This window comes from Trichechus manatus, unplaced genomic scaffold (assembly GCF_000243295.1).
Source record: "Trichechus manatus latirostris isolate Lorelei unplaced genomic scaffold, TriManLat1.0 scaffold00207, whole genome shotgun sequence".
In the NCBI taxonomy this organism is placed as follows: Eukaryota; Metazoa; Chordata; class Mammalia; order Sirenia; family Trichechidae; genus Trichechus; species Trichechus manatus.
In genome coordinates, this window is record NW_004444143.1 from 3,422,765 (window position 1) to 3,450,638 (window position 27,874).

Sequence of the window (27,874 nt, forward strand, 5' to 3'; positions counted from 1 at the left end):
TCACTGGGGTTTCTCCCCCTCCGTGGTTCTGGCCTCCTCCTTGGCGGGCGGAGGAGACTTCCTGGGGGAAGTGGAAATGCCGGGGTTGGGGCCCCCCGACACTGACTTGGCATCTATGGCGGCGTGCTCCTTCTGGACAAGATCCTCCAGTTCCTTCTGTAAGGGGCAAAGTTCACAGAGCAGGTCATGGGGTCAGAGGACCTGTGGGGCAGGAACAGAGTCCTGGACTGGGCTTGGGAGGGCTGGAGTCGCCCAGCCTCCTCACCTTCCATCCGAGGAGATCAGCAAGGGCCAGGCAGCCCTGGTCACAATCACCCAGCCAGGCCACATCCCTGTGGGAGCAGGCGGAGAGTCAGAGCCCCAACCTTCTGTGCTGCGTGGCCGACAGCTCTCTCAGGGTGCTGCCCTTGGCCCTCCCTCCCACCTTGACCCGGCTGCTTCTGGCTCCAGCCCACCCCAGATCCGGGCCTCACCTGTAGGCCTTCTTGGAGTCGAAGTCCATGCCTCCTCCAAGGCCCATCATCATGCCCAGGAAAGGGTCAGTCTGTGCGGGAAGGAATGGCGTTAAGAGCACAGACTCTGGAGCCAGCTGGCCTGGGTTTGGATCCTGGCTCTGTGACTTTAGAAGCCCCCGCGGCACAGGGGTTAAAGCGCTCGGCTGTTAACCGAAAGGACAGGGGTTTGAACCCACCAGCTGCTTCATGGAAGAAAGATGTGGCAGTCTGCTTCTGTAAAGATTACAGCCTTGGAAACCCTATGGAGCAGTCCTACTCTGTCCTATAGGGTCGCTATGAGTCAGAATTGACTCCACGGCAGAGGGTTTTGGTATTTTTCTTCTGTGACTTTGGTCAAGTGACTTGGCTTCTCTGTGCCTCAGTTTCCTTAGCTGTAGAACGGGGGATGGTCATTGTATCCCCTCATAGGGTTATAATCTCAGTGAGTTAACACATAAAATGCTTAAACTATACCTAGCTATTACAGATTGAATTGTGTCCCCCAAAATACATGTGTTGTAAATCCTAACGTCTATGCTTGTGGGGGGAGCCCTGGTGGCGCAGTGGTTAAGAGCTCAGCTGCTAACCGAAAGGTCTGCAGTTTGAATCCACCAGACGCTCCTTGGAAACCCTATGGGGCAGTTCTACTCCGTCCTATAGCATGGCTGTGAGTCAGAATCGACTCCAGGGTAATGGGTTTGGTTTTCTTGGTTTATGCCTGTGGTTAGAATGGGATGTCTTTGTTATGTTAATGAGGAAGGATTCATGCAGGATGTGTCTTAAATCAATCTCTTTTGAGATACAAAACAGATTAAACAAGCAAGCAAGTGAACAAAGATGGGGGAAGAGAGCTGCCAAGACACAGGGAGCTCTCCAAGGAACCCGGAAACTGAAGCTGAAGAGACGAGGACCTTCCCCCAGAGCCGACAGAGAGAGAAAGCCTTCCCCTAGAGCCAGCGCCCTGAATTCTGACTTCTAGCCTCCTAACTGGGAGGAAGTACATTCCTGTTTCTTCAAGCCACCCACCTGTGGTATTTCCGTGACAGCTGCCTAGATAACTAAGACGCTGGCACACAGTATGTTTTTGCTGGCTCCCCTCCATGCCCTGATTTCCCTTTTGGGAAACATCATCCCCTGCTCTCAGACTGCTGGGTTCAGATAATACAGCCCCAAACCAGGGCTCTAAGGGTGGGGAGTCCTGGGACCCAGGCCTGGCCAACAACAGTGGCCGAGCCTTCTTGGACACAGGATTGCTGAGTTCAGGAGCGTGCGTGTGACTCTAGGGCAGCCAATCAGAGCAAACCCTGCAGCTGGGTGAGAACAAGGGCCCAGGAAGGAGGAGCAGGGGGTCCTCAGGATGGAGCACCTGCCTGAGAGTGAGGCCACCCCAGGAAAGAGAGAGCTCAGAGGGAGAGGGTGGCTCCTGGCAGCACTGTGGAGGTTAGATCCGCCAGCCCCAGGCTTTGCAGTCCCAGGACACACACTGTTCCTTTGCTGGCTCAAGCTGGTTTGAGCTGGGTTTCTGTCACTTGCCTGAGAGGGTCCTCAGTGATCTAGTTGTTGCTAGGGGCTGTGGAGTCGATCTGATGACTCACGGTGACTTCATGCGCAGAGCAGAACTGCTCCATAGGGCTTTGCGGCCTTTCAGAAGCAGATGGCCGGGCCTGTCTTCCCAGGTGCCTCTGGGTGGGTTTGAGCTACCAACCTTTCAGCTAGTAGTCGAAAGCACTTACCCGTTTGGGCCCCCAGCCTGGGGCTCCCTGAATGATCCAGAGGCCTGTGGGATCTTAGAGTTGAAGGAGCCTAGAGTCCAGACCTCTCTGAATTCTAGAATCCCAGAGCCTGAGCTTTGGAATCCAAATGCTGGGCTTTCCAAGTTGGAACTCTTTTGGATGCCTGTACCCTCATCCCCGATGAAGTCAGCGAGAGGGGGTGCCGGGACAAGAGTGAGGAGGAGCAAGGGGAGGACAGCAGAGAGGGGCGTGCGTGTGTGCGTGTGTGTGAGAATAAAGGCTGACTCACCTGGCCTGTCTTCTCCTTGTTGATGAGCAGGCGCGGGGTGGAGAGGGGTGCCCTGGGGGATGGCAAGCTGAGCGGTGAGGGCCTGCCCAGCTCTGCCCAGTCCCCGCCACCCAGCCCCGACCTCAACCTACTTGCTGATGAGGGATGCAAAGGGCTGCACCTGCAGGGAGGTGCCCATGACGATCAGCAGGTCCACCTTCAGGAAGTCCTGGGATGGGGGGTGGCCAGTGAGGGCCCGGGACCCTAGGCGAGGCTGCATACCTGCTCCCCACCACACGCCCACACTAGCAGCCAGCTGGGGACGTGGCCTTCCCCGGGGCAGCACCAGGGTGGGGGGGACACTTACTGACTGCATGCAGGAGAAGAAATGTGCTGGGAGGTTCTCGCCGAAGAACACGATGTCTGAGGTGGGGGCAGACAGACAGACAGACACAGAAAGAGACAGTGAAACGGAGAGACAGCAGAGGCAGGGGCGGAAGGCAGGCCTGAGGGCTGGATGAGAGCTGGGGAGCAGCAGGGTTGCCTGGGTGCACAGAACCCCATCCTCCCCAGGACAGGTTTGGGGTGCTGGCCAGGGAGAGACAGGTGGGGTGGGGAGCATGGCCTGGTTGGGAAGGGGTTGTGGGGCCAGCCACCGCCCCCACAGCTCACCAGGCTTCACCACGCTCTGACATTTCTCACACTTGGGAATCACCTCGGAGAAGATCTTCTCTGGGCGCACGGAAGGGGAAGGGAGAGATGGTGGTCAGGGGCTCCAGGCTGGGGCTGGGGGCTGCAGTCGGCCCTGCCCCTCCTGGCATGTCCCTTGTCAACACAACACACCCTTAGTCATCAGGGATTTCCTGGGGTGTGTGCCCTCCCCAGAAGGACCTCCCTTCCAAAGAACTGCCTTCATCTCCCAACCCACAGAATTCTAGGGAGTGGCTCCCAGCTCCATGTCTGTAGCTATCCAATAAACGAATGAACAAATGAAGGAGCAGACACTTGACCCCAACAGGGGCAACTGGACTCTACCAACCCCCACCCTGGGGAACTGGGACGAGGGAGTACAGATCTTCCAGTAGGTTTCTGAGGGCCACCCTCAGCCTGGATCATAGACTCCTGGTGGGCCCCAGGCCTGGTATCAGAGAGAGAGAGAGAGAGAGAGAGAACATGCCGATGACTGGGATGGGGAGGAAACCTTAGGCCAGCTGCTTCCTGCCCTCAGGTTCTGTGACAGACCCCAACACACCACCCTTATGACAAGCTTCCTCTTTATTCCTTATTAATTAGGAAAGCATTTCTGTCACTTGCAACCCACAGAATCCTAACTCATACGTCTCACTGTTCATTCGTTCAACGAACATTTACCGAGCACTGTTTTAATTCCTGTCGTTTACTTGAAAATATTTCTGCAATGACACGCGGGTGACGTATGTGATGCTGCTGTGACCAATAATGGGGGGAATGTTCATTGCAAAGCACCCCCAGCTGCGGCAGTTGGGCTATTTAGGAATCCTCAGCCCCAGGGGCCGTTAACTGGCGTTCTATCAGAAAGGCCACACTCCAGGGGCCCTACTGCCAAGAGCCGCAGCTGTCCTTATCTTGCGTGGACACCAGACGCTTTGTTAACTCAGCATAAAGAACGCCAGAAACGGGCGACCACGGGTGAAATAAATGCTTCTCAATCAGCACAATGGATGTCAGAAATAGGTTCTCCCGGCATTCAAGACACGTGCACTGGCTGAATTGTTTTTTCTCAACACTCTGCCCTTACGTGAACAGAGACTAGTTAAGTCCTGTCCTCCGCAGCCCTAGAGACAGCCCAGCCTTCATCCCTAACCACGCGGGGGACCAGCTTCAAACGTCACTGTGGACTCTGCTGGCCTGATTCCAACGAGTGGGCTAACTGGATCCCACGCCTCTGGAACAGTGCTGTCCCATACGGTCGCCACGGCCACATGTGGTTTTTCGAATGATTAAGAAAAATGAAATGAAATGAGAAATTCAGCTCCCCAGTCACACTAGCCACATTTCAAGGGCTCAACAGCCACAGGGGGCAAGTGGCTACCATATTGGACAGCGCAGATATGGAACATTTCCATCGTCTGAGAAAGTTCTACCGGACGGCAGCACTGCTCTAGGATGTAGCTGCATTTACTCTGACGAGTCTTTCATGCAAGATGGGGCCAGAGCACCTAAAAGGTCAGAGAGCTGGGGTTTCACAAGCCCTGCATGACTGGCTAGGGCCCGCCTGTGTCTGTGGCGGAACTGGGGCAGAAGCTGCATCATCATAACCTCGTTGTGAGCTGGTATGGGGAGCAGGGAATCCCCGTCACCACCTCCATTATCTGCTAAGAAAAGGCAGAGGGGTGCAGGACAGAACTGGCTTAGGTCAGGCTTGTCACAGCACCTACTTGGCACGGGACCGTGTTCCTGGGCTGGCGAGCAGACAGGGAGCAGCGGGCCCTGGGGGATGACCTCTAGCCTCTCACCTTTCATCCAGTTGAGTGCGTACTCCTGCCGGCAGAGGGGGCTGAGGCAGTGCGAAGTGTAGAAGGTGCCATGGGCCTCCACCAGGTCCTCAGGCTCCAGCCCCGCCACTCGCTCCAGGGTGTCTATGTTCTGGAGGTGAAGGTGGAGGGAAGAGGGGTGAGGAACAAGGAGGCAGAGCAGGGAGCTGAAGACGAGAGAAGCAAGTGGAATTGTCGGGGCCAGATGTGTCTGAAAACTATTCTGTTTCACTCCAGTGGTGCCACGGGAGGGGTGAAAGTCATGGCCGCTTGAAGGCAGGGACCCAGACTCAAATGTCTATGAGGCCAGGCCCATGGCCACCACCAGCCCACTACAGATGGCGTCTCTCTGCAAATTCGGGCCACTGTGCTTCCATTTTGAGGAAAATTTGTTTTGTCAGAACCAGACACCTGCCACAAATGTGTTGAATAGACCGTCTCCACTGTGAATGGAGCTGCTCAGACAGGCCTCTTGGCTGGTACCTGAACCGCACGGCTGTTCACAGCAGCCCCAGGCAGGCAGTAACAGAACTGAACAGATCAGGACGGCCTGTCTGCTGTCAATCACACCATTCTCCCACTGACCACTCGGAGTTTTTACTAGGTCTGTTGCACAGATGGCATATTAACTTTTTCTTTTTTTCTTTTTAATTGATTTTATGGCTGTCTATTTCTGATCACCACTAAGGAACCACTTGCTTTATTGTTTTTTGAAATATGAGTTACGTTTCCCTTTGAGGATAGGTATTTTTTAAAAATACACCCTCTCCTCACTTATCAACATGGTTAGGTTCCAAAGACCAAGTCACTATGTGAAATTGATGTTTTGCGAAAAGGGACGATGATCAAAGATCAGATCCCAAAGTGGAGGATGACTACATCATTACATAACTGCCAAGTGACATCATTACATAACTGCCAAACCACTGAGAACCCTGGCCCAGCCCAGCCGACACACGGCCTTACCCATCAGAGCCAGCGCCACTCTCGCCTCACGCCTTGGTGCGCATTACTGCCAGATGTGCATCGTTAATTTGCAAAACACTCGACAGTAGATTTTTCACTATTGTGAAAACGTGAAATGCCAGATAAAGGGAGAGTCGATGAACAAGGGGAAGGTGTAATGTATATTTGTTGTGGTTGTTGAGAATATATACAGCAGCACGTACACCAGTTCAACCATTTCTACATGGACAATTCAACGACATCGATTACGTTCTTCGAGTTGTGCAACCAATCTCACCCTCCTTTTCTGAGTTGTTCCTCCCCCATTAACATAAACTCACTGCCCCCCCAAGCTTCCGATTTAATCTTTCTATTAATTTGTGCTCTTTTAAGACAGAAATACTTTCTGTATTAAGCAGACAAGAACGGTCTTCTCTTGCACACAGACATACGTGCCCTCTCATTTTCCTTAAAACAGCTGGGCCTTTGGAGCAGCTCTGCTTGCCCCCTGCGGACCGCAGTGGAGGCAGGTGCTGACGGAGGGCGTTGGCAAACAGACACACAGATGGCCGTCACACACAGCCCCCAGGGGAACGTTCGAGGTTCCCCAGCGACTCCACAGACAGCTGAAAGGGCCTCTTTCAAGGGCAGACTGCCCGACTGACCTCTCTGCTCGCCGCCAGCTATCAGCTTATCCCAAAAATGTGCAGACAAGATTCACTGTTCCCAGGCTCGTAGCAGCTTTCCCCCCTTCCTTCTCTATTATAAATCCTGGTTTTGCCTTTGTGACTTGACACAGACTCCCTCACACATGAGTAAGCAATCTGCATGCGAATTACAAAAATAGCAGGAGAAGTAAGTAACTCCTTAAAAAGCCAGTTGCTGTCGAGCTGATTCTGACTCATGGCAACCCCACGTGCCTCTGTGTTTTTCTTTGACACCACAATTGCTGGCAAAGCCACAAACAATGAAAAAGAATGAGGCAGATGCGTACGTACTGGCGTGAAATGATCTAAGGTGTTTTAAGGCACAGAAGAACAAGGGCAGCGTGTGTACCAGCCAACTAAAACCAACTCGCTGCCGTCGATTCCGACTCCTAGCGACCCGATAGGGCACAGTAGAACTGCTCCATAGTTTCCCAGGAGCGCCTGGTGGATTTGAACTACCGACTTTTTGGTTAGCAGCTGTAGCACTTAACCACTACGCCACCAGGGTTTCCGGCAGTGTGTATAGGGTGTGGAAAATATATATACATGAGGTTGTGGATTTGCTTGCCTAGGAATTTGCTGTCTCCGGAAAGAGACACAAGAAACAGGTGTAGCAGTGGCCTCTGGGGGCGGGCGGGAGCTGGGGAGGACGGTGAAAGGAAATAGTTCTCAAGGAAGTAGTTCTGGACTAAAAGAAAAACAACAGTGCATGCAGCTAACACCTGGCCTGGGTGTCCTGCAGGAGAGACGGTGGGCGGGGCCTGGGCAAATGGCAGCAGGCCCCCAGGGGGCAGTGGCCACTCAGCTCCAGCCAACCACAGCCACCGGGAACGTGGCCCAGGGTACGGCTGGCTCTTCCGGATTTTCAGGAGCAGCCAGAAGTCTAGACTTTGATGTGAAATCTCCTGATTTTGAAACCTTGCCTCACTCTTTTCTCTCTGAGCATCACCGTATGGAAACGTCTTGGATGGCGGCTCACACTGCCTGTCGGTGCAAACTCAAGAAGATGCCCCCTCCCTGGGCGAACGAGGCGCCCCACATCAGGGCGCACACTCAGCCAGTCAAGCCCGGCTGGGGCTCTGCGCTTGACCCCAGCTGGGTGCCCACAGACAGGGCACAGCCCGCACAGTTCTTTGTAGGGTACCAAGCTCTCAAACCGCCAGCTGTGACCCCCAGTGGAGGTGCTCCTTAAAGGTTTTAGAAACGTGCATGTTCCCCTCAAACAATACTCTCAATTTTTTTCTTCCACTGAACCATCTTTAAGGCTGAGGAGAGTGACGTGGCGGTGGTTCAAAGCCACCCAGAGGTGCTTCGGGAGACAGGCCTGGCCATTTGCTTCCGAAAGGTCAGTGTTGTAAATCCTATGGAGCAGTTCTACTCGGCACACATGGGGTCGCCATGAGTCAGAATCGACTCAACAGCGACTGACAACAACAAATTGACATTATTAATATAAACGTATTAAGATATATTTAGAACACACTTAAATTCACATTTAAATTAAATAAAAATGACGGCAAAGTGCTTACAGGGGAATAAGTCACAGATTTTAAAAAGCATGAAGCTGCTATGTGGGTATAAATACACATAAGGTCTTCCAGACAAGACGTTAAGTGGAAAAAAGCCAAGTACAGAATCCTATGTGTAGCGTAAATATCATCTATACGTGTTTGAAAGCGTATGTCTGTATTTTGTGTTTACATGTATTGGGTACAGGAGCTGTAAGCTAGTTTGCTGTGGAGATTACAGCAGTTTCAATGAACAAAACAACTGTCCCAGCGTCTGAATGCATACTTGTGTCTTGAGATAAAAACAGCATCATGCACAAATTCGAAAGTGCTACATCGTCACAATTCAGAAAGGAGTAAAGACAGTGCGTTCCAGGAAACTAGGTCAGCGACTCAAAATGTGGCTAATGTTGAAGACAAAGGTGAAAAGTATGCATAAAACAGCTTCCTGACTCGTGAGAATGCAACACTTTTTCTACCTTAATACAGTTTATGTAAGATGCCAGTTTAAATATATTAAAAAAAATAATAAAATAAACCATTGCCGTTGAGTCAATGCCAACTCACAGCGACCCTCTAGGACAGAGTAGAACTGCCCCATAGAGTTTCCAAGGAGTGGCTGGTGGATTCGAACTGCTGACCTTTTGGTTAGCAGCCAAGTTCTTAACCACTGCACCACCAGGGCTCCACTTTCAAACACATAGGTGTAGCTAACTCCATGCATTAAATATAGCAAGTGTGCGGAGAAACACCTGCACACTGAACACTGACCCCAGAATGTGCGACCGTTGGCTTTAACATTAAAAAACCAACATCAGCTGATGCACTGTCTGGATGAGGACGGGAGATTCTGCCCCAGACAGAGCTGGGATGGAGCGCTCTCAGCAGCCCTGGTGAGCTCCTCGGTCCTGGGCCGAGGTGTCGCACGCAGCGACCTCGTATGACCTCTTCCCACGAGTTTAAACGCCACCTGTGTGCTGCTTCTCCAGCCCAGACCCGCGGCTCAAGGCCACACTTCTAACATGCATGCGCATCTCCAACGCAGCATGCCTCAGCCGGACTCCTCGTCCCCACACCCGGCCCTCGCACGGCCCACCATCTCAGTAAACAGCAGCAGGTGCTCAAGGGGAACACCCACCCAGTTGTCCTTGTCGCCCCTCTTTCTCCACAGCTACATCCAATCCTGTTGGCTCTGCCTTCACGGCAGATTCAGAACCCGCCTACTTCTTCCCCTCTGTGGCGCCCATCCTGGTCTTGCCCACCCTGGTCTCCTCCCTGGTTTCCCTGCCCTCCACAGTCTGTTCCTGAGGGAGTCTGTGAAGGCCTGAGTCAGGTCACGTCCCTCCCCTGCTCAGAACCCTCCTGTGGCTCCATCTCACTCAGGATAATGGACAAGGCCCCACATGACCTGCCCCCATCACCTCCCGGCTCTTGTCTCCTCCACTCTCCCTTACTACACCCCTCCTCGCTCACTCAGATCCGGCTTCTTGGGATTCCTTGAACATGCCCCAAACCGTCTCACCTCAGGGCCTTTGTACTGGCTGTTCTCACTTCCCAGATAACACCCCAGCTTGCTCCTGCTCCTCCTCCAAGCCTTTGCTTAGACGTCACCTTCTCAGCGAGGCCTTCCCTGACTACCCCTATGAAATTCCAAACTGCCTCTCACCTCAGTGCCTCTGATCCCTCTCTCCTGCTTAACTGTGGCCCTATTGCTGCCTGACACCCGAGATGCTCCTCTACCCGTCTCGTCCATTGCCCTCTCCCCACATCAGAGGGTCAGCTCCCCCAGGGCAGGGCTGTGGGTCTGTTCTGCTCACTGCTGGCCAGGCCTGCACTCAGCTGGCACTGGGTGAGCATTCCTGTGACAGAGCTGTCACGTGAGGGCCCAGCAGGGCAGTGCTGAGGACTTCATGAGATCCTGCAGAGGAAGCACTCGGCATCATCACCGGGCCTGAGCTACGGCCCATGAATAAAGCTGACTCTGCGGGAAGAAAGGTCGTGTTTATCTGAGGCCCAGGCTCTGGCTAAGGAGCCCTGGTGGCACAGGGGTTAAGTGCTTGTCTGCTAACCAAAAGGTCGGTTTTTCGAACTCACTAGCGGCTCCATGGGAGAAAGATGTGGCCATCTATTTCCATAATGATTTACAGCCTTGGAAACCCTATGGGGCAGCTCTACTCGGTCCTTATTGAGTCGCTATGAGTCGGAGATGACTGGATGGCAATGGGTTTGGTTGGTTTGGGCTCCAGCTGGAACAAGGAAGTCCCTAGCCCGCCCCTATCCCCTTACATTCAGCCCTAGGTCAGAGCACCTGCCCCAGTTTGAAAAATCCGGGCCTCAAAAGAATTCAGCCCCCTGCCCCCTGGTGGCCACGTCTGGGGCTGCAGGCTCCAAAGTACCGGGCGCGGAAGAAAATATTAGAAGTGCTCTTTATATTCATGTATTACCACCCTATTTTATAATTTTGGGCTCTGAGGTCTGATTTCTAACATACATGGTATCACTGCAATAATGCATCAGGTAACTTCAACACGTATCCACGTAACAACGGCACTTGCGCAAACATTTCTTACTCACTGGGGTGCGAGGCCCCAAGCACCGCACCAGCGAGTTGGGAAGCCAACACCGTCCTTGCCTGGGAACCCCCTGGGAGAGACCCTTGGCTACGCAAGGACATGGATGAGCCCTGGCCCACGTAGGACGCCCCTTCTGTAAGACACCACATCGCCTGTTGGAAACTGTCACAGTGCAACGATTTCGCTAGATGGAGTCAGTTGGGGTGTCATCTGCTGGAAAGCCGCCGTAATAAAATCTAGGCTGTCTACGTGCACACGGGCGGCTGATGGGGGCTCACTGCCGCCTCAGCACGGGGCAAAGCTGTTCTGGCCCTGTCTTACAGAAGGAGAAACTGAGGCTGAGAGACGGGAAGTGGCTCTCTCCAGGGCAACGGAGCAGCGAACCAAGGCGACGGAGGCGCAGCCGGAGCCCGAGCGGCTCAGCTCGGCCCCGCCCACGGCGGCGCCCGGCCGCGCGCAGCCGCCCCTGCTCCCCGCCCGCCGCAGGCCCGCCTACCTGCGTGTAGCAGCGCAGCAGCAGCCCCTTCTCCTTCAACAGGCGGATGAAGTAGTGGCAGATGGTCGGCTGGAGGGAGCAATCGTAACAATGCTGACGGTCATAGAGAACGTCTCTCTCGCGCGCGACTGTGCCAGAAACTGTTCTGAGCTCTGTGCCTGTTCTACCTCGGGGAATCATCACCACGACCTTGTGAGCGAGAGACCGCCATTATCCCCATTTCACAGACGGGGAAACTGAGGCAAAGGGGGCTTGATTGTCTTGCCCAAGGTCACACAGCTGGTAAATTGCAGAGTCGGGATTCACACCCACGTAGCCTGGCTCCAGAGGCTGGGTTCTTTCCTAAATGCATCACTAACTCACTTAAGCCTCACAATACCTCTTTGAGATCAGCATTGCTATCAGCCCCAATTTACAGATGAGAAAACTGAGGCTCAAGGTCACAAAAACCAGGCAGTCATGGCCCAGAGCCCATAGCCTTAGTGACTGCCCTATACTTGTCCGAAGAGTCCTGGAGGGGGGCCTTCCCATGCCTGCTCTCCCCCAACTTTTCCTGTTCCCCTCCAAAAAAGATCTCACCTTAAACTGCCCAGGATAGAGCTCCTTGGCGAGGGCGAAGAAGGGCTCTGGATGTTTCTGTGGGACAGACGGCCAGGAGGGTAGACTGGGCACCCAGATGCCCCCGGCGAGATGGGTGGAGCGGGTGGCCCCACCCCTCCCCATCAGTGTTAGGGACATTCTTCCCAGGGGGAGCACATACCTTGAAGTAGCCAATCTCGAAAATGGCCTCTGGGTAGGGAAGGTGGTACTTCTCCAGGTTGGCGTAGAGGCCGGTGGACGGGGAGCGGAAGTCAGGGATGCCCGCAGCTGGGAGGTGGGGAGCGCCAGGCAAGCCGTCAGGGATGGCTGGCTCCATTACACCACCCCGCCCCTGCCCCTGCGAGGCCCCTCCCCATGCGAGGCCCCTCCCCTGCCCCCGGGGGAGCGGAGCACTCACACGTGGAGATTCCAGCTCCCACCAAGCAGATGACCCTGCGACCTGGAGGAGAAGAGGTAGGCTCCGTTTGCCCGGGGTGCTCAGCTCCTATAACAGCACTGCCCATCACGGCCCCGCTGCCTTTTAATGTGTGTCGGGCCCTGCCAACCAACTCGACGTAAGGCCGGTGGTAACGTCCCCATTTTACAGACGACAGAACTGAGGCTCAGGTAGGCGAAGGGGTCACGCAGTCGAGTTGACTGGTGGAAGAGCTGGCACAGGGGCGAAAACTCCTCTGTCTGAAATTGTACCAAATTAAGAAGATCCAAAGGAGCCCTGGTGGTGCAGTGGTTAACCGCTCAGCTGCTAAGGGAAAGGTCGGCGGTCCGAACCCACCAGGCGCCCACGGGAGAAAGATGTGGCAGTCTGCTTCCTAAAGATTGCAGCCTTGGAAACCCTATGGGGCAGTTCTGCTCTGTTCTACAGGGTCGCTATGAGTCAGAATCAACTCAATGGCAAAGGGTTTGGGTTTTGTTTTTTTTTTTTTGGTTTATGAGTTGAAATCAATTGGACGGAACACAGCAAGACTCAAGAAAAGGCTGTGGGGAGAAGTTTCTCCTAACTAGGTCTAGATGAAAATGCATGAGACCTCAGTGAGCAGGTATGGGTGAGGGTAAGTGGGGGCATTTTCCGAAAAGAGCTGCAGATTATTGTAAACATCTCTGGCAACACCTCATCTTTGAGACCCAGTCTTGGAGGAGCATCTGTTTCTAGCATATCATACCCATTTCCTTCATCATATCACTTTCCTCTGGACTCAGACACGCATCAGCTACCAAAGCCTGATACTTTTCAGGAGAGCACGGAAGATAGGCTGCTTTCAGCCTACACCCAATGGGCAGCAGAGTGGATAAGCGGTTCCGGAGCCGACTGCCCAGGGTTCAAATCCCAGCTCTCCGCTCACCGCTGTGTGACCTTAAACCGGGGAAAAAAAAAAAAAAAAAACAAAAACCACCAAACCCTTTGTTCTCGAGTCGATTCCGACTCATAGCGGCTTTATAGACGGCTCCTATCACCACTATGGCATCAGTCTCCTCTGTAAAATGGGCATAACCACATGACTGGCCTCATGGAATGTTGAGAAGAGAATGGACAATTCATGTAAAGCTTAGACCAGCGCCCGGCACCATGCAACCGCTATATGTATACTTGCTATAGTTCTTTAAAGGAGCTTTGATGGCGCAACGGCTAAGTGCTCAGCTGCTAACCGAAAAGTCAGGGGTTCGAACCCGCCAGCAGCTCCACAGGAGAAAAGACCTGGCGATCTGTTCCTGTAAAGATTACAGCCTAGGAAACCCTCTGGGGCAGCTCTGCCCTGTCCTTTAGGGTAGCTATGAGTCAGAACTGACTCAACGGCACACGACAACAACAATTATTCTTTTTTAATATTTTAGTGAGTTTTTGGTGAAAGTTCACACAGCAAGTTAGGTTCCCATTTGACAATTTCCACACAAATTGTTCAGTGACTTTAGTTAATTTATTACAATGTGTCAACATTCTGTGTTCAGTTCGTTCCTCTTCCAGTACTCTAGTTTCCCTGCCCCCTTATCTTCTCATCTTTGCTTTTGAGTGATTGCCGACATTTTGGTCTCCTACTGATGGTGTTTAAGTAGGGCACTGATCTTATGGGTAATAGCCTTTATTTTGTGTGCCACTCTGCTATTTTGCTAAAAGGTGTTTAAAGAGTGTCTTAGGGTGATAGTCTCACGGAGTCCTCTGTTCTCTACTGTTCCAGTTTGTCTGGCTTTTTTTTTTTAAATAAGAATTTGAGTTCTGCTCCGTATTTTTCTCTCATTCTATCCAGGACCAACTATTGTGACCCCGGTCAGAACGGTCAGCGGTGGTAGCTGGGTACCATCTAGTTCTTCTGGTCTCAGGGTAGATGAGGCCATGGCTCATGTAGACTTGCTTCTTCTTTGGGCTTTTTGTTACCTTCTTACTGTTTTGCTCCTGGTGAGTAGAGACCCGCAGTTGTGTCTCAGACAGCCCCTTGCAAGCTTTTAAGACCCCAGATGCTATTCACTTCACTAGGATGCAGACATGAACTTTGTGTGCTATATTACACCAATTGACTGAGTTGTCCCATGAGACTATGGTCTTAAGCCTTCAAACCCAGAAAACCAATGTTGGAAGATGTTTGGTTCTAACTGAGGAGTATCCGTATTTGTGTCTTCAATGAATATATGTGCCTGCACCCACATCTTTGTTTTACACGTACCTATAGATACCTGTATCTGTCCTCACCTATGTATACACCTGTATCTACCCATATACCAATTTGCCTATACCCATCCATACGTGCTCGAACACTTGTTTTTACTTTGGTCATGCTGTGCTCACTACATTCACATTTGGTGCCACTTTTCCCATCACCAAAAACGACTAGACTCTATAGTATAAAGGGTATTTTCCCCACCCCCCTCCACTCCCCTGGTAACCACCAATGAACAGTGGTCTCTCCATATTTATCTATTCTTATCTTCTTCTAAAAGAGGGATCATACAGTATTTGTCCTTATATGCTTGACTTATTTCACTTAGCATTATGCCCTCCGGGTCCATACATGCTACAATATGTTTCACAGACTCATCATTGTTCTTTAGGGTTGCATGGTATTCCATTGTATGTACATGCCACAATTTGCTTATCCATTCATCCGTTGATGGGCACTTTGGTTGTTTGCATTTATTTGCTATTGTGAACAAAGCAGCAATGAACATAGGTGTTTTTGAGAAAGTTTTTGAGAAAGCACCATACCATTTTCCACAGTGGTTGTACCATTTTACAGTTCCACCAGCAATGGATAAGGGTTCCAATTTCCCCACATCCTCGCCAACATCTGTTGTCGTTTTTTAAAATCAGTGCAATTTTAGCCGCCTAAGATGGTATCTCATTATAGTTTTGATTTGCATCTTGGCTAATGATCATGAGCACCTTCTCATGTTTGTGGGCTGTTTGGATGTCCTCTTTGGTGAAGCTTCTGTTCATGTCCTTTGAACATTTTGTGATTGGGTTGTCTTTTTGTTGTTGACTTGTTGCGGTTTTCTATAGATTTTAGAGATTGGACCCTTATCGGGTGAGTTGTTTCTAAAGATTCTTTTCCTGTCTGAAGGTTGTCTATTCACTCTTCTAATAAAGTCTTCTGATGGCATAAGTATTTAATTTTTATGAGGTCCCATTGATCTATTTTGTCTTCGTCTAGTCATGCATTTGTTGTAATGTTTGTTAATCCTATTTTTACAAAAGATTAGGTCCCATAGTTTTCTCCCTATGTTTTCCTCCAGGAATTGTATGGTTTTAGGTTTAACACTTAGGTCTTTGATCAATTTTGAGTTAGTTTTTGTGTATGGTGTGAGGTATGAGTCCTGATTCATTTTTCTGCAGGTGGGTATCCAGTTTTGCCAGCACCATTTATTAAAGAGACTGTTTCTGCCCCACTGACTGGACTTTGACCCCTTGTCAAAAATCAGTTGGCCGGGTTTAATTTTGAGTTCTCAGTTCTTTTCCACTGGTCTGTGTGTCTATCATTCAACCAGTACCCGCCTGTTTTGATTACAGTGGCTGTATAGTATGTTTCGATACTGGGGAGTGTGAGGCCTCCTGCTTTGTTCTTTTTCTTCAATATTGCTTTGGCTATTTCGGGTTTCTCTCCTTTCCATATGAAGCTGTTCATTAGTTTTTCCATTTCAGTAAAGAATGTTGTTGGGATTTGTATCAGGATTGCACGGTACCTGTAGATTGCTTTGGGTAGAAATGACATTTTCACGATATTAAGTCTTTCAATCCATGAGCATGGGATGTCTTTCCATTTTTGTAGGTCTCTTTTAGTCTCTTGCAGTAGTGCTTTATAATTTTTATTGCATAGGACTTTTATGTCCCTGGTTAGGTTAATTCCTAGGTATTTTATCAATTTGGGAGTTATTGCAGATAGTATTGTTTTCTTAATTTCTTCTTTGGAGTAGTCTTTATTAGTGTAGAGGAATTCAACTGATTTTTGTGTGTTGATCTTGTACCCTGCAATATTGCTAAATCCTTCCATTAGTTCCACCAGTTTTCTTGTGGAATCTTTAGGGTCTTCTTTGTATAGGATCACGCCAACTGCAAATAGAGATAGTTTTACTTCTTCCTTTCTGATTTGGATACTTTTTTTCTCTTTCTTGTCTTATTGCTCTGGCTAGGACTTCCAGTACAATGTTGAATAAGAGTGGTGATAATGGGCATCCCTATCTTGTTCCCATTTTCAGAGGGAAGGCTGTTAGCCTTTCTCCATTGAGTATAATGTTGGCTGTTGGTTTTGTATATATGCCCCAATTATGCTGAGAAATTTCCCTCCTATTCCTATTTTGCTGAGAGTTTTTATCAGGAAAGGGTGTTGGATTTTATCGAATGCCTTTTCTGCATCAATTGATATGATCATATGGTTCTTCTCCTTTGTTTGATTTATGTGGTAGATTACATTTATTGATTTTCTAAGGTTGAATCACCCTTGTAATCCTGGTATAAATCCCATTTGACCATGGTTATGATTTTTTTTGATATGTTGCAGAAATCGGTTGGCTAGAATTTTATTGAAAAATTTTGGATCTATGTTCATAAGGGATATCGGTCTGTAATTTTCTTTTTTTGTGATTTCTTTGCCTCGTTTATGTATCAGGGTTACGCTGGCTTCATAGAAAGAGTCTGGTAGTGTTTTCTTCCTCTTCTGTTTTTGAAGAGATTGAGGAGCTTGGTGTCAACTCTTCTCCAAGTGTTTGGTAGAATTTTCCAGGGTAGGCATTTAGTCCTGGGTTTTTTTGTTGTTGGCAGTTTTTTGATGACATCTTCAATCTCTTCTTTTGCAATGGGGCTGTTTAAATTTTCTACCTCTGTTTGTGTTAGTTGTGGTAAGTAGTGTGTTTCCAGGAATTTGTCATTTCATCAAGGTTTTCAAGTTTGTTGGAGTACAATTTTTCACAGTAATCAGTTATGATCTTCTTCGCACTGCTGGATCAATTGTAATGTCACCAATTTCATTTCTTAGTTTGGTTATTTACCTCCTTTTTTTTTTTCTTTTGTCAATATAGCCAGTGGTTTGTCTGTTTTATTGATTCTTTCAGAGAACTGACTTCTGATTTTGCTGATTCTTTCTATTGTTTTTCTACTTTCTATTTCATTGATTTCTTCTCTGATCTTTATTATTTCTTTTTTATCTGGTAGCTTTTGGCTTCTTTTGCTCTTCCTTTTCTATTTGTTGAAGTTGTCAATGTAAGTTAATGATTTTGAATCTTTTTTGTTTTTTAAATGTAGGCATTTGTTGCTATAAATTTCCCTCTGAGCACTGCTTTTGCTGTGTCCCAAAGGTTTTGATATGTTGTGTTTTTTCATTCAATTGTAGGATTTTTTAAATTTCACTTTTGATTTCTTCTATGACCCAATAGTTTCTTAGTAGTGTATTATTTAGTTTCTATGTTTTTTTTTTTTTTCCTTCTTGTTCTAGTTTCATACTGTTATGGCCAGAGAAGATGCTTTGTATGATTTCCATCTTTTTAAATTTGTTGAGACTTGTTTTGTAGCCTAGCATATGGTCTCTTCTGGAAAATGATCCTTGTGTGCTGGAGAAGAACGTGTATTGTTCTGACGCTGGGTGGAGTGTTCTATATATGTCCATGACGTCCAATTGGCTTATGGTTTTATTTAAGTTCTCAATGTCCTTAGTGGTCTTCTTTTCAGATGTTCTGTCTGTAATTGAAAGTGGTGTGTTGAAGTCACCTACTATTACTGTGGATTTGTCTGTTTTTCCTTTCGTATTAGTCAGTGTTTGCTTCATGTATTTTGGAGCATTACTGTTAGGTGCACATATATTTATACTTGTTATGTCTTCTTGCTGGATTGACGCTTATTATGTAATGTCCTTCTTTATCTCTTGTAATAGATTTTGATTTAAAGTCTGTTTTATCTGATGTCAGTATGGCCACCCCTGCTCTTTTTTGTTTACTGATTGCATGGAATACTTTTCTCCATCTTTTTATTTTCAGTCTGTTTGTGTTCTTATGTCTAAGGTGTTTCTTGTAGACAGCAAAAGGATAGGTCATGTTTTTTTATCCATTCTGCCACTCTCTGCCCTTTGCATGGGGCATTTAGATCATTTACATTTAAGGGTATTACTGAAAATGAAGTGTCCACCTCCCTCACTTTGCTATTTGTTTTTTGAGCGTTTCATACTTCCTTGTTTTCTTATTCTGATTTTTCTGTTTTTGTTGGTATTTGGCTGCTTTTTTGTGATAAGCCTATTTGCTAACTTTCTTCTTTTCTTCTGAATGTTTCTTCTTGGTGATTTCTTAGTGGTTACCACATGTATTATACAACTTACAACTGTAACAATGTTTAATATATGAACAACAGTTGACACACAAGCTTAACATAATAAATCTACTCCTGATGTGCTCCTCCCCCCCCCCCATTTCTGTTGATGTGTCTCCATTACCATCAATATACAACCTATATTCGGTAAGTTTCCTTTGTACTTATTTCTTACAAACTTGATGTTGTGTCATTTGCAGGATTTAATTATTGAGTTTATTCCCTGAAAATATTATATACTTGGTCCTTATGATTGCCCATGTTGTGTTTTTTGGAGATCTCTCTTATTTTCTATTTTTTCCCCTATGTATAGATACAAATATTTATTGAATGCTCTTGCCTTTCCATCTGGAGTCCTACCTTGAGTAATACTTGCAGAGCTGGTCTAGTGGTAGCAAATTCCCAAAGCTTCTGTTTGTTTGGCAATGTGTTGATTTTCGTGTTTTTGAATGACAACTTTGCTGGGTAAAGAATTCTTGGTTGGCAATTGTTTTCTTTCAGTATTTTATTTATGTCACTCCATTGTCTTCTGGCGATTAGAGTTTCTGGGAAGAAATCCACACTGATTATTATGAATGCCCTTTGGTATGTTATACTGCATTTTTCTCTTGCTGCTTTCAGAATTCTCTCCTTGCCTTAAGTTTCCAAGAATTTTATTAGGATATGGCACAGAGTTGATCTTTTTGTGTCTTTTTAAATTGGGGTCCTTGTAGCTTCCTGTATTTGCAGGCTTGGTTCTCTGTTCATATCTGGGAAACTCTGATTATCGCTTGGAAAAACCATTTCTATGCCTTTATTGTTACCATGGTGCTCTGGGATTCCAATAATTCTAATGCTGGATTTCTCAGTGGAATCCCATATTTCCTTTTGGGTTTGTTTGCTTTTTTTTGTTATTTCTCTTAAGACTTGATAAGGTCAGTTATTTTGTCTTCTAGTTCATTTATTCTGTCTTCTGTTTGTTCAGCTCTGTTGGTAAGTGTTTCTTTTGCTTTTTCTAATTCAGTTGTTTTATTCTTCAGTTCCAGTAGTTCTTTTCAGGCTTTTCAATTACCATGCTGAATCTCTCCTTTTGTCCCTGTATTTGTTTCCTGATCTCTGCCAGTTTGTTTTCTGTGTACTTTTTGCTTTCTTTAAACATATTTAGCACCGTAGTCTGAAAGTTATTGATTCTTTGCATTATTCTGACCTCCACAGGAGAAATTTCCTCTTTTTCATGTTTTGCTTTTGACTGGTCCTTCTTCTCTTGTGATTTTGTGTTTTGCTATTTTTGTTGAGCTTGGGCCATTCTGTTACCTTTAACTTTAAATTTTGTATTCTGGTTTTTGTGGGAGAATTTTCTGATTGGACGCTTTGGTGGCACAGAGGCCAAGTGCCTGACTGCCAACTTAAAGGCTGGGGCCTGTACCCACCAGCCACTCCATGGGACAAAGATGTGGCTGCCCACCTCCACAATGACTCACAGCCTGAGGAACCCCACGGGACAACTCTCCCCACAGGGTCAGAATCCACCCAGCAGCAGGGGGCTTCATATCTTCTGAGAACTACAAGAGGGCCCTCTTATCCTTAGGGTTTTTTTTCAGTGATGATTCAGGAGTTCTGGATGCTTGATCTCTGGAATTCAATATGGATGCATGGGAAGGGGGTTTAGCTGGTTGCAAATGCTGACATAAGCGGTAGGGCTTGACTTTCCTGTGGCGAAGGTGGGGGGCTCTCTATGTCTTTCCCTCATGGGCGCCCCTGCACAGGCTCACCCGTGGTGTCCTGCTCTGGGCTCTTTCCTTCTGTGTGGCCCCGTCAGTATGAAGCATTCCTCACACCTTACTGTCTCTGCTGTTCCTTCCAGTCCTAGTGCCTGTCTGTCTTGGGCCTCAGCAAGATTCAACAGCACTCTCTCGCAGTGCCATGGTCTCCCTTTGCCCCCTCCCAATTGTGCGGCCTGTGAACTCCCATAGCCAATTTGCTCTGCCTTAATAAACATCGAGCTACAGCTTCCTCAGATTAGCTCCGTTTCCATGTTCCCTGTTAGGGGTGTTAACCAGCCCCATCCCAAAATGGCTGTGATGAGTGAGCGTTCTTGACGTTGGCAGGTAGGTTCTCCCAGCTTCTGTGCCATCCCTGCTCCTCCTCTTCCCTGCTTCTGGACTCACCCCAACTCTGCAGCACCTCAGCTGCCATCTGGAGTTCTGCGATCTCACTCTGCGCTTGTTTTTATTCATTGTTCAGTGGGTTAGTTGCTGGGGGAGTAAATGAGACCCTCCACTCACTTCGCCATCTTGCTCCACCTCAACAATTATTCTTTGGGTCAGTTGTACTAAACTTCTTGAGACCCGTGATTCGTAGAGCTATAAGCACTTTGCTCTCCCCAAAAGGAAGACAGGGAGACATGGTAAGGGGTGGAATCATTTCCCAAGCACACTGGGCTGTGCAGAAACACCCCTGCTGCCGCCTCAGCTGCAGACTGGCAGACAGCCCTGCCACACGATGCCCTAGTGTCTGCCTGTCAAATGTGGCCAGACACGACACATGCCTGGACACCCTGTGAACCGGGCACCTCTAGGGTGTCTTGTCCAAAGAAGAACACGAGAGTGAACAAAGGTGAGGCCTGCCACAGCCTCACCCCTTGGCTTTGTCTCCAGGTTGCCACTGGGCCAGGCCTAGTGGGACTTCCACAGGAGGCCATGTGGGTGGGAACATGTGCTCTGGATTCAGACGGCTTGGTGTTGAATGTTAACCCTGCCGCTTGCCAGCTGTATGGCCTGCACCAAGTCACAACTTCTCCATGCCTCAATTTCCGCCTCTGTCCAGGTCACGCCTATAATGACCTCACAGGTATGATAGGAAGATCAAATGGAAGGACACTTGTCAAGTGCTCAGCCCAGTGACGCTTCAGTGTGATTATTTATTATTATCCCTCACGGGGACTCTCATGAGCCAGTGACACAGAAACCCTGGGCCAGGAGGACAAAGAGAACAAATGCTTTGTAGCCACTGCCTGCATTCTCTTTGGGACCCACCCAGGCCAGAACATGGCTGCAGACAGCTGCCCAGCCTGCGCTGGGGGATGGAGCTCCGGGCAGCGGGCCTGGCTGCCCAAGGAGGGTGCTGGCAGCCGCTGGAGGACAGGGAAACTAGAGGAGACATCCTCAACAAAAGGCTGTTCAGGACCCTGAAAAGGTTGATTGTTCCAGCCAAGGACTGCTGAAGGCCCGGTTTCTCAGACTGTGGTGACCTCAACTCACAGCAAGAGAAATACATTACACGGCGACCCAGTAAATACGCACCTCCACACCCACACCCGAAGCACGTTTCCTGTCATAATAATCACAGCAAACATATACCTCTTACTATGTTCTGGGCCCTGTTCTAAGCATGTACATCTACATTAACTTATTCAACACGACAATAACCCCATGATTATCATCAGCATTTTATGACACAGTCCTGACCAATCAAAGCACCGTCGTTACTTCAGCAATAAAGATGTGACCCAGGTCTGGCCAATCAGAGACCTGGTGAGTGGGTGAGGGGTAGGCATATGGCCCAACCTGGGCCCATGGGTGCCAGTCTCTGCCCTTTTGCTAGAACCACTGGGAAAGGGTGCTCTTTCCGTGGGAGCTGCTAGGCTGCTGAAACTTAACATTTGGAGCTCTGGGAGCTATCTTCACCCCCGAAACAGAAAAAAGCAGAGCCCAGAAACAGAGAGTTAGAGTCTTGACAACAATATGGAAGCACCTGGATACAGCCATGCCTAAAGCTGGTTTAGTTAAGAGCCAACATACTTTTTTTTAAAGCCTTAAGGTTCTCTGGTGGTGCAGCGGTTAAGAACTCAGCTGCTAACCAAAAGGTCAGCAGTTCGAATCTACTAGCTGCTCCTTGGAAACCCTATGGGGGCAGTTCTACTCTGTCCTATAGGATCACTATGAGTCAGAATTGACTCGACGGCAATGGGTTTTGAAGGCAGTTTGAGTTGTGTTTCTTATTACTTGCAAACAAAAGATGTGACTGATTCAGGTGGTTGGGGATGAGAAGTCACTTGGGGCCGAGATGGGGGTTAGTGGCCCAGTGCAGGCAGGGGACTCACAGCGCTCGCTCTGCATGTAGCGGGTCACCCCTTCCAGGGTTAGCTCGTCCAGCAGACGCTCCTTCTGGGAGCCCAGGCCCAGTGTCTGGGAGAAGAAATTCCGCAGGAAGTCCACTAGCCAAAAAAGAAGAGAGATACCAGTGGGGCGGGCATTCGACCAGGTACACAGGGTGCCTCTGCCCCAGCTCCGGGAGCCCCTGGCCTCCCCACAACTAAAGGTACTGGCACCAACTCTGTTGTTATGTACTTTGAATGTCAGCCCTGGTGGAGGCGAGGGGGTGTCCCCCAGATCCCTGCCCGGAAATCCTCCACCAGGAATCCCACTCTCTGTGCCCCTAGGAAGATACTCACTCTCTGTTTCTCTGCCAGTGGCTCCTTCCTCAGTGTCTGAATCCGAATCTGAGTCCTGGAAGGGGTGAAAGTGGGGTGTCCAGGCTGGAGAAGTGGGGTCAAGGAGGGAGGGAAGAGGTGGGGGTGACACTGGGGATTGGGGGACAGGTTGTGGCTGGGGAGGCCTGAGGAAGTGAGGGGGAGTAGAGGGACGTGCTGTGGGCAGTGTGCAGGCTCTGGCCGGGAAACCTAGTGCTGCTCCTCCCCAGGAGCACGGCCTCCCGTGAGCAACTCATCTGTGAATGGAGCTCAGAGGGCTGATGGATGATGAACTGAGTTAACCTCAGTGAGGTGCTTAGAACGGCAGCCGGCGGGGTGAGTGTGCAGTAAGTGCTGCTTCTTCCTAGCACCCCAGGCCCTGTGCCCACATCCTCACCTCGCTTCATCCCCTTGTCCCCTGCAGCGTGGGCACACCGTCCCTCACCAGCAGCACTGCAGCCATCCTCACTGAAGTCACTCCTGTGGATAATGGCCCTTACCCCACAGAGCCCCCTACTCTGACCCCTTCAGCCTCCTCTTATCAATGTCTCCCTTGCCGGGGCTCCCACACTGCAGGTCTCTGCACCCTCTCTGCTGTCCCTCTCCACCTACCCTGAGCTGTCTACCTCACCCGTGCCCGTGGCCTCGACATAGTCACTGATGATGCCACCTCTCTGTCCCCAGATCCAGGGGTCTGTGGCCTCCTGGACGTCTCCCCGTGGAGGGCATCCAGGACCCTCACATCTACTGTTTCCCCAACTGGCCTCAGCATCTCCCCCAAATCTGCTCCTCCTCCCGGACTTCATCTTAGGGGGCCTCACTTCGTCCAGGGCATCTCCCATTTCCTGCCACAGCCCATGAGCCCCACTTGGCATCTCCCGTTTCCTGCCACAGCCCATGAGCCCCACTTGGCCCCCGCTTCCTCAAGTCTCCACCTGGTCTGGCCTGTCCTCTGGGCCCAGGCCTTGCCCTGCCTCCTCCCGACCTCCCAACCTCAGTCTCCATGTCCCGTCTCCCCTCCATGTGATGGCCCGCCTGGGCCCTGGCGCACTCCTGGATACTTCAGAGGCCTTTCTCTCTGGCTTCTCCAGTCATTTAATCATACATATCTATGAAGTCCTCCATAATGCCAGCTCCACGAGGGTGGGGACTTTATCTGCCATGGTCACCACTGAATGCCTGGCACCTAGACAAAGGCCTGGTACCTGGAAAGTCCCAGAACTATCCACCACTGAACGAATGCCTGCTGTGCTAGACCAGGGCTGGACCCTGCAATGATCCCCCGAAAACGCAGATGTGACCACCTCACTCCCCTGCTGACGACCCCCTCCCCATCACTCACTACCCTGGCTCGAGGCTTTTTGAATCGGAACCTCCCCTTCCAAATGACAGGGCTTTCTGCAAGGAACTGACCAAAACTTAATGATTTCCTCTGCTTGAATAACTTCCCCTTCCCCTTCCTTATCTCCCCCAGTGCGTATTCCTGGGTCCCCCAAGATCCAAGTGCCTTATAAAAAAGAAAACACTCTGAGCAAACGGGCCTTAATCAGAACCGCAGTACAACATTCACCCAAAAAAACTCTCTGCCGTTGGGTCAACTCCAACCTGTGGCGACCACCTGTGTGTCACAGTAGAACTGTGCTCCACAGATCGCCAGGCCTTTCTTCCCAGGCGCCTCTGGGTAGTCTCAAACCGCCAACCTTTCGGTTAGCAGCCAAGCGCATTTACCGTTTGTACCACCCTGAGACTCCCCAGCACCCCCCTTAACTATCTCTTGAAAAGCTTACAGTCCTGTGTCTCAGAGGACGGGATGTCAGACACGGTCCTGGTGTCTCTGTCTCCCCTTCAGTGGTCCCCCTCCTCCCACTGCAGGGCTCTGTCCTTCCCTTCCCATATTCCTCTCCTCTCCCTTGCAAACTTCCCTCTGAATCGAAGTCACCCTTGCCATGTCTTAACACTGTCCGGCGCATTTCTTTCTTTGACGCTTTTTAAGATTACGCAAGCTTTGCAAAAAACTTTGAATGTCAGACAATGTATAATCTGGGGCACTTGCCTTAAGGTTCCCTCACCCAGGCCTGTATTAGAAGTTTGATGTTAATTATGCCAGCTTTCTTCTCTACGTGTAAAAATCCCTTATTTTTATAGAAATGGGTCATGCATCGTCTGAGCTGCACCTTGCGGTTTTTCAGAGAACAGTATGCTATACACCCACCTCCTTCTTTTAAGCAACTGCACAGCGTTCCATTGTAGGGACGAAGCAGTTCATTTAACTCATCCATTGACGGCCATTTGAGCTGTGTCCAGTTTTGCCCCGTTGCAGGGACAATGCTGCGATTTACATCCTCCATCTCTCTCAGGGACTGAGGATCGCTTTTTAATATTAAACCTTTTTCTCTGGACCCCACATGACAGTAGTGGCACTTTGAGAGTCAGGGGAGTATGAAACCCCAGCCTGAGACGGAGCTCTCATCCCCTCAATGCCACTCTGCTGTGCCTTGTGAGGGACTTTAACCACAGCATCTCCACTGGTCTACATCTGCAAAGCCAGCTCGCATCTGTGGTTGGGCTGGAGACAAAGAGGCTCTGTGGAAGGACTCCAGGGCCCTACCCGGCCGGTGCGGCAGCTCCGCCTGCAGGGGAGGTGGAGGTGCTGGCGATGCCTTCCGGCCTCCAGCTTCTAGGAGGCAGCCCTGTCCCCCTCAGTGACTGGAAAGCAGTATCCTGAGGGTCTTGAGTTTCAAACTTCCCCTGCTCTTCCAGAAGGCAAGCTGCTTATCGACTCTGCCTCTGATGCCTCAGATTCCTCATCCGTGCAATGGGCATATCCCGCCCAGGGATATCGGGAAGGTTAAGCCAGTTGATGCATATAAAGCATTAAGCACAGAGTCAGCACTCAATACATGCTAGCCAGGAATGTAATTATCCCACTATTCCCAGCCAAAGGAGCCTAGTGGCACAAGCGGCAAGCGCTCAGCTGCTAACTAAAAGGTTGGGGGTTTGAACTCATGCAGCGCTGCCTGGGAGAAAGACCTGGTGATCCACTCCCAGAAAAATTATAGCCTCGAAAATCCTATGGGGCAGTTCTACTCTATCCCATGGGGTCGCTACAAGTTGGAATCAACTAATGGCACCTAACAACAACCATCCCCAGCCACCAAACTACGGAACACATCACAGTCTTTCCTGCCTCCAGGTCTTTGCACAAGCTACGTCCTCTGTTTGGAACACCAGTTGTCATCTTGTGTAGGAATATTCCAAGTCACTCTTCACTGACTACACTGTGTTTATCTCTCAATCTGACTCCTAGACCAGCCTGTGGATTCCTCCAGGGAAGGGGCCAGGTGCAATCTGTGACCCCACAAAGCTTACTCAGCACTCCCACAGTGCCCCTCCATTATCCCCTTAGAGGCTCATTCTCTGTGAGGGCCGTGAGTTCAGGGAACAAATCTGATGTGTGTCTCTCCTGGACCCAGCACAAATGAGGTTCAGAAGGAATGGAGAGAGGGCGGACATGGAAAGAGGGAACCTTGGAGGGCACGTCTGGGACTGATGCAACACACCCTTCTCTGATAGTCCCCAGAATCCACCATTCCCCAGAAGGCTGCACTCTTCGTTGGGGAGAGGGATTGGGGCAGTGAGCTGGGGGCCCTGGGGGAACTGGCTCCCCTCTGCCGCCTCCCCCAGCACGGGATGTAGGAACAAGTCCGTCTCTCTCCTTCCCTCCAGTCCACCCTTTTCCCCCATCTCACCTGAGCCTCCTGCACCTTCCCTGCCTGGGTCTCCAGAGGGTCAGAGGCTGGGGGAGGAGGGGGAGCAGACATGGTTACAGTGGGGGGAATGGTTAAGGGGGAATAACGGGGTTCAGAGTGGGAATGGGGGGACCAAGAAGACCCACCGACCTAGTTACACTGGGGTGAGGAGTAGAGAGGATGGGATGGGGAAAAGCTGATCTTATTAGAGTGGACATTGTTGGGAGGGGAGGTGGCTAGTGAGGGACAAAGAGGCAGGGAAGGGGAAGGTTTAGGAGCATAAAAAGGAGAAAGGAAGGGATACAGGGTATGGAAGAAGAGTTAGAAAGAGTTGGAAAGGGCATAGCAGTGTGTGTGTGTGTGGGGGGGGTTAGGTTTACAGGGTGGAGGGAAAGTTAGGAAGAAAGGAGATAGGAAGGGATACCTTGGCTGGGAGGCGGGTTTGGGAGAGAAGGTGCAGTGGGGGTGGTAGGTTTAGGAGAGGTACAGGAACTAGACGGAAGAGATAAGAGGGAACACCAGAGGTCCCCTAGCATCATACAGTTGCCCCTAACAACCAGGTACCCTTAGCAACCGGGATGGCGGCAACGAGGGTCCTTAGCAAAGAGGGTCGAAAAATATGCGATTATCAGTAACGTGGTAAAGTGGCCCTCAAAACCTCCCGACCCAGAAACCCACCAACCTAGCAACACGGATCATTTAGCAATGGACCTTCAAATCCCACTCCCCCATGCAACCTCCACCTCCCGCCCCACCGCGCCCACTCTCGGGCCCCGGGGCCTGGATCACGAAACCAGGCCCCGGCGCGGCCCGACCCTCCCACTGGGGCCCTTGACTCACGGTCCGGCTCAGCCATGGGCGCAGGGCCGGCGCCCTCGGGGCTGTCACCGACTGCTCTGTCCCGTGACGGCACCGGAAGGAGGAGGGGCAAGGAAGAGGCAGAGAACTACAACTCCCAGAAGCCATAGCGCCGCGGACTAGCTATTCTAAAAACCCGAAAGCGTCCCCCCGGATAAGGAAGATGCGCGAGGGCCGGACTACGAGTCCCAGAGGGCCGCGCGTC

General features: G+C 50.0%; 1 protein-coding gene across 2 annotated transcripts; it reads right to left on the minus strand.

Moving 5' to 3' along the window:
• On the minus strand, window positions 1-27,779 carry SIRT2 (sirtuin 2). Of its 2 annotated transcripts, none has more exons than XM_004388145.2 (16): window positions 27,652-27,779; window positions 26,812-26,858; window positions 23,045-23,099; window positions 22,694-22,807; window positions 12,235-12,276; window positions 11,998-12,104; window positions 11,817-11,873; window positions 11,238-11,306; window positions 4,991-5,120; window positions 3,168-3,227; window positions 2,863-2,918; window positions 2,648-2,724; window positions 2,517-2,568; window positions 474-544; window positions 266-332; window positions 1-156 (listed from the first exon to the last, which is right to left on the minus strand). In XM_004388145.2, the coding sequence occupies exons 1-16, from the start codon at window positions 27,665-27,667 to the stop codon at window positions 1-3; spliced, it is 1,176 nt and encodes a 391-aa protein (XP_004388202.1). In that variant the 5' UTR covers window positions 27,668-27,779. The 2 variants fall into 2 exon arrangements, with proteins under 2 accessions (XP_004388202.1, XP_023598063.1); XM_023742295.1 differs by having other exon boundaries at window positions 4,913-5,120; window positions 27,652-27,693.
• Between the last annotated feature and the right edge of the window lie 95 nt (window positions 27,780-27,874).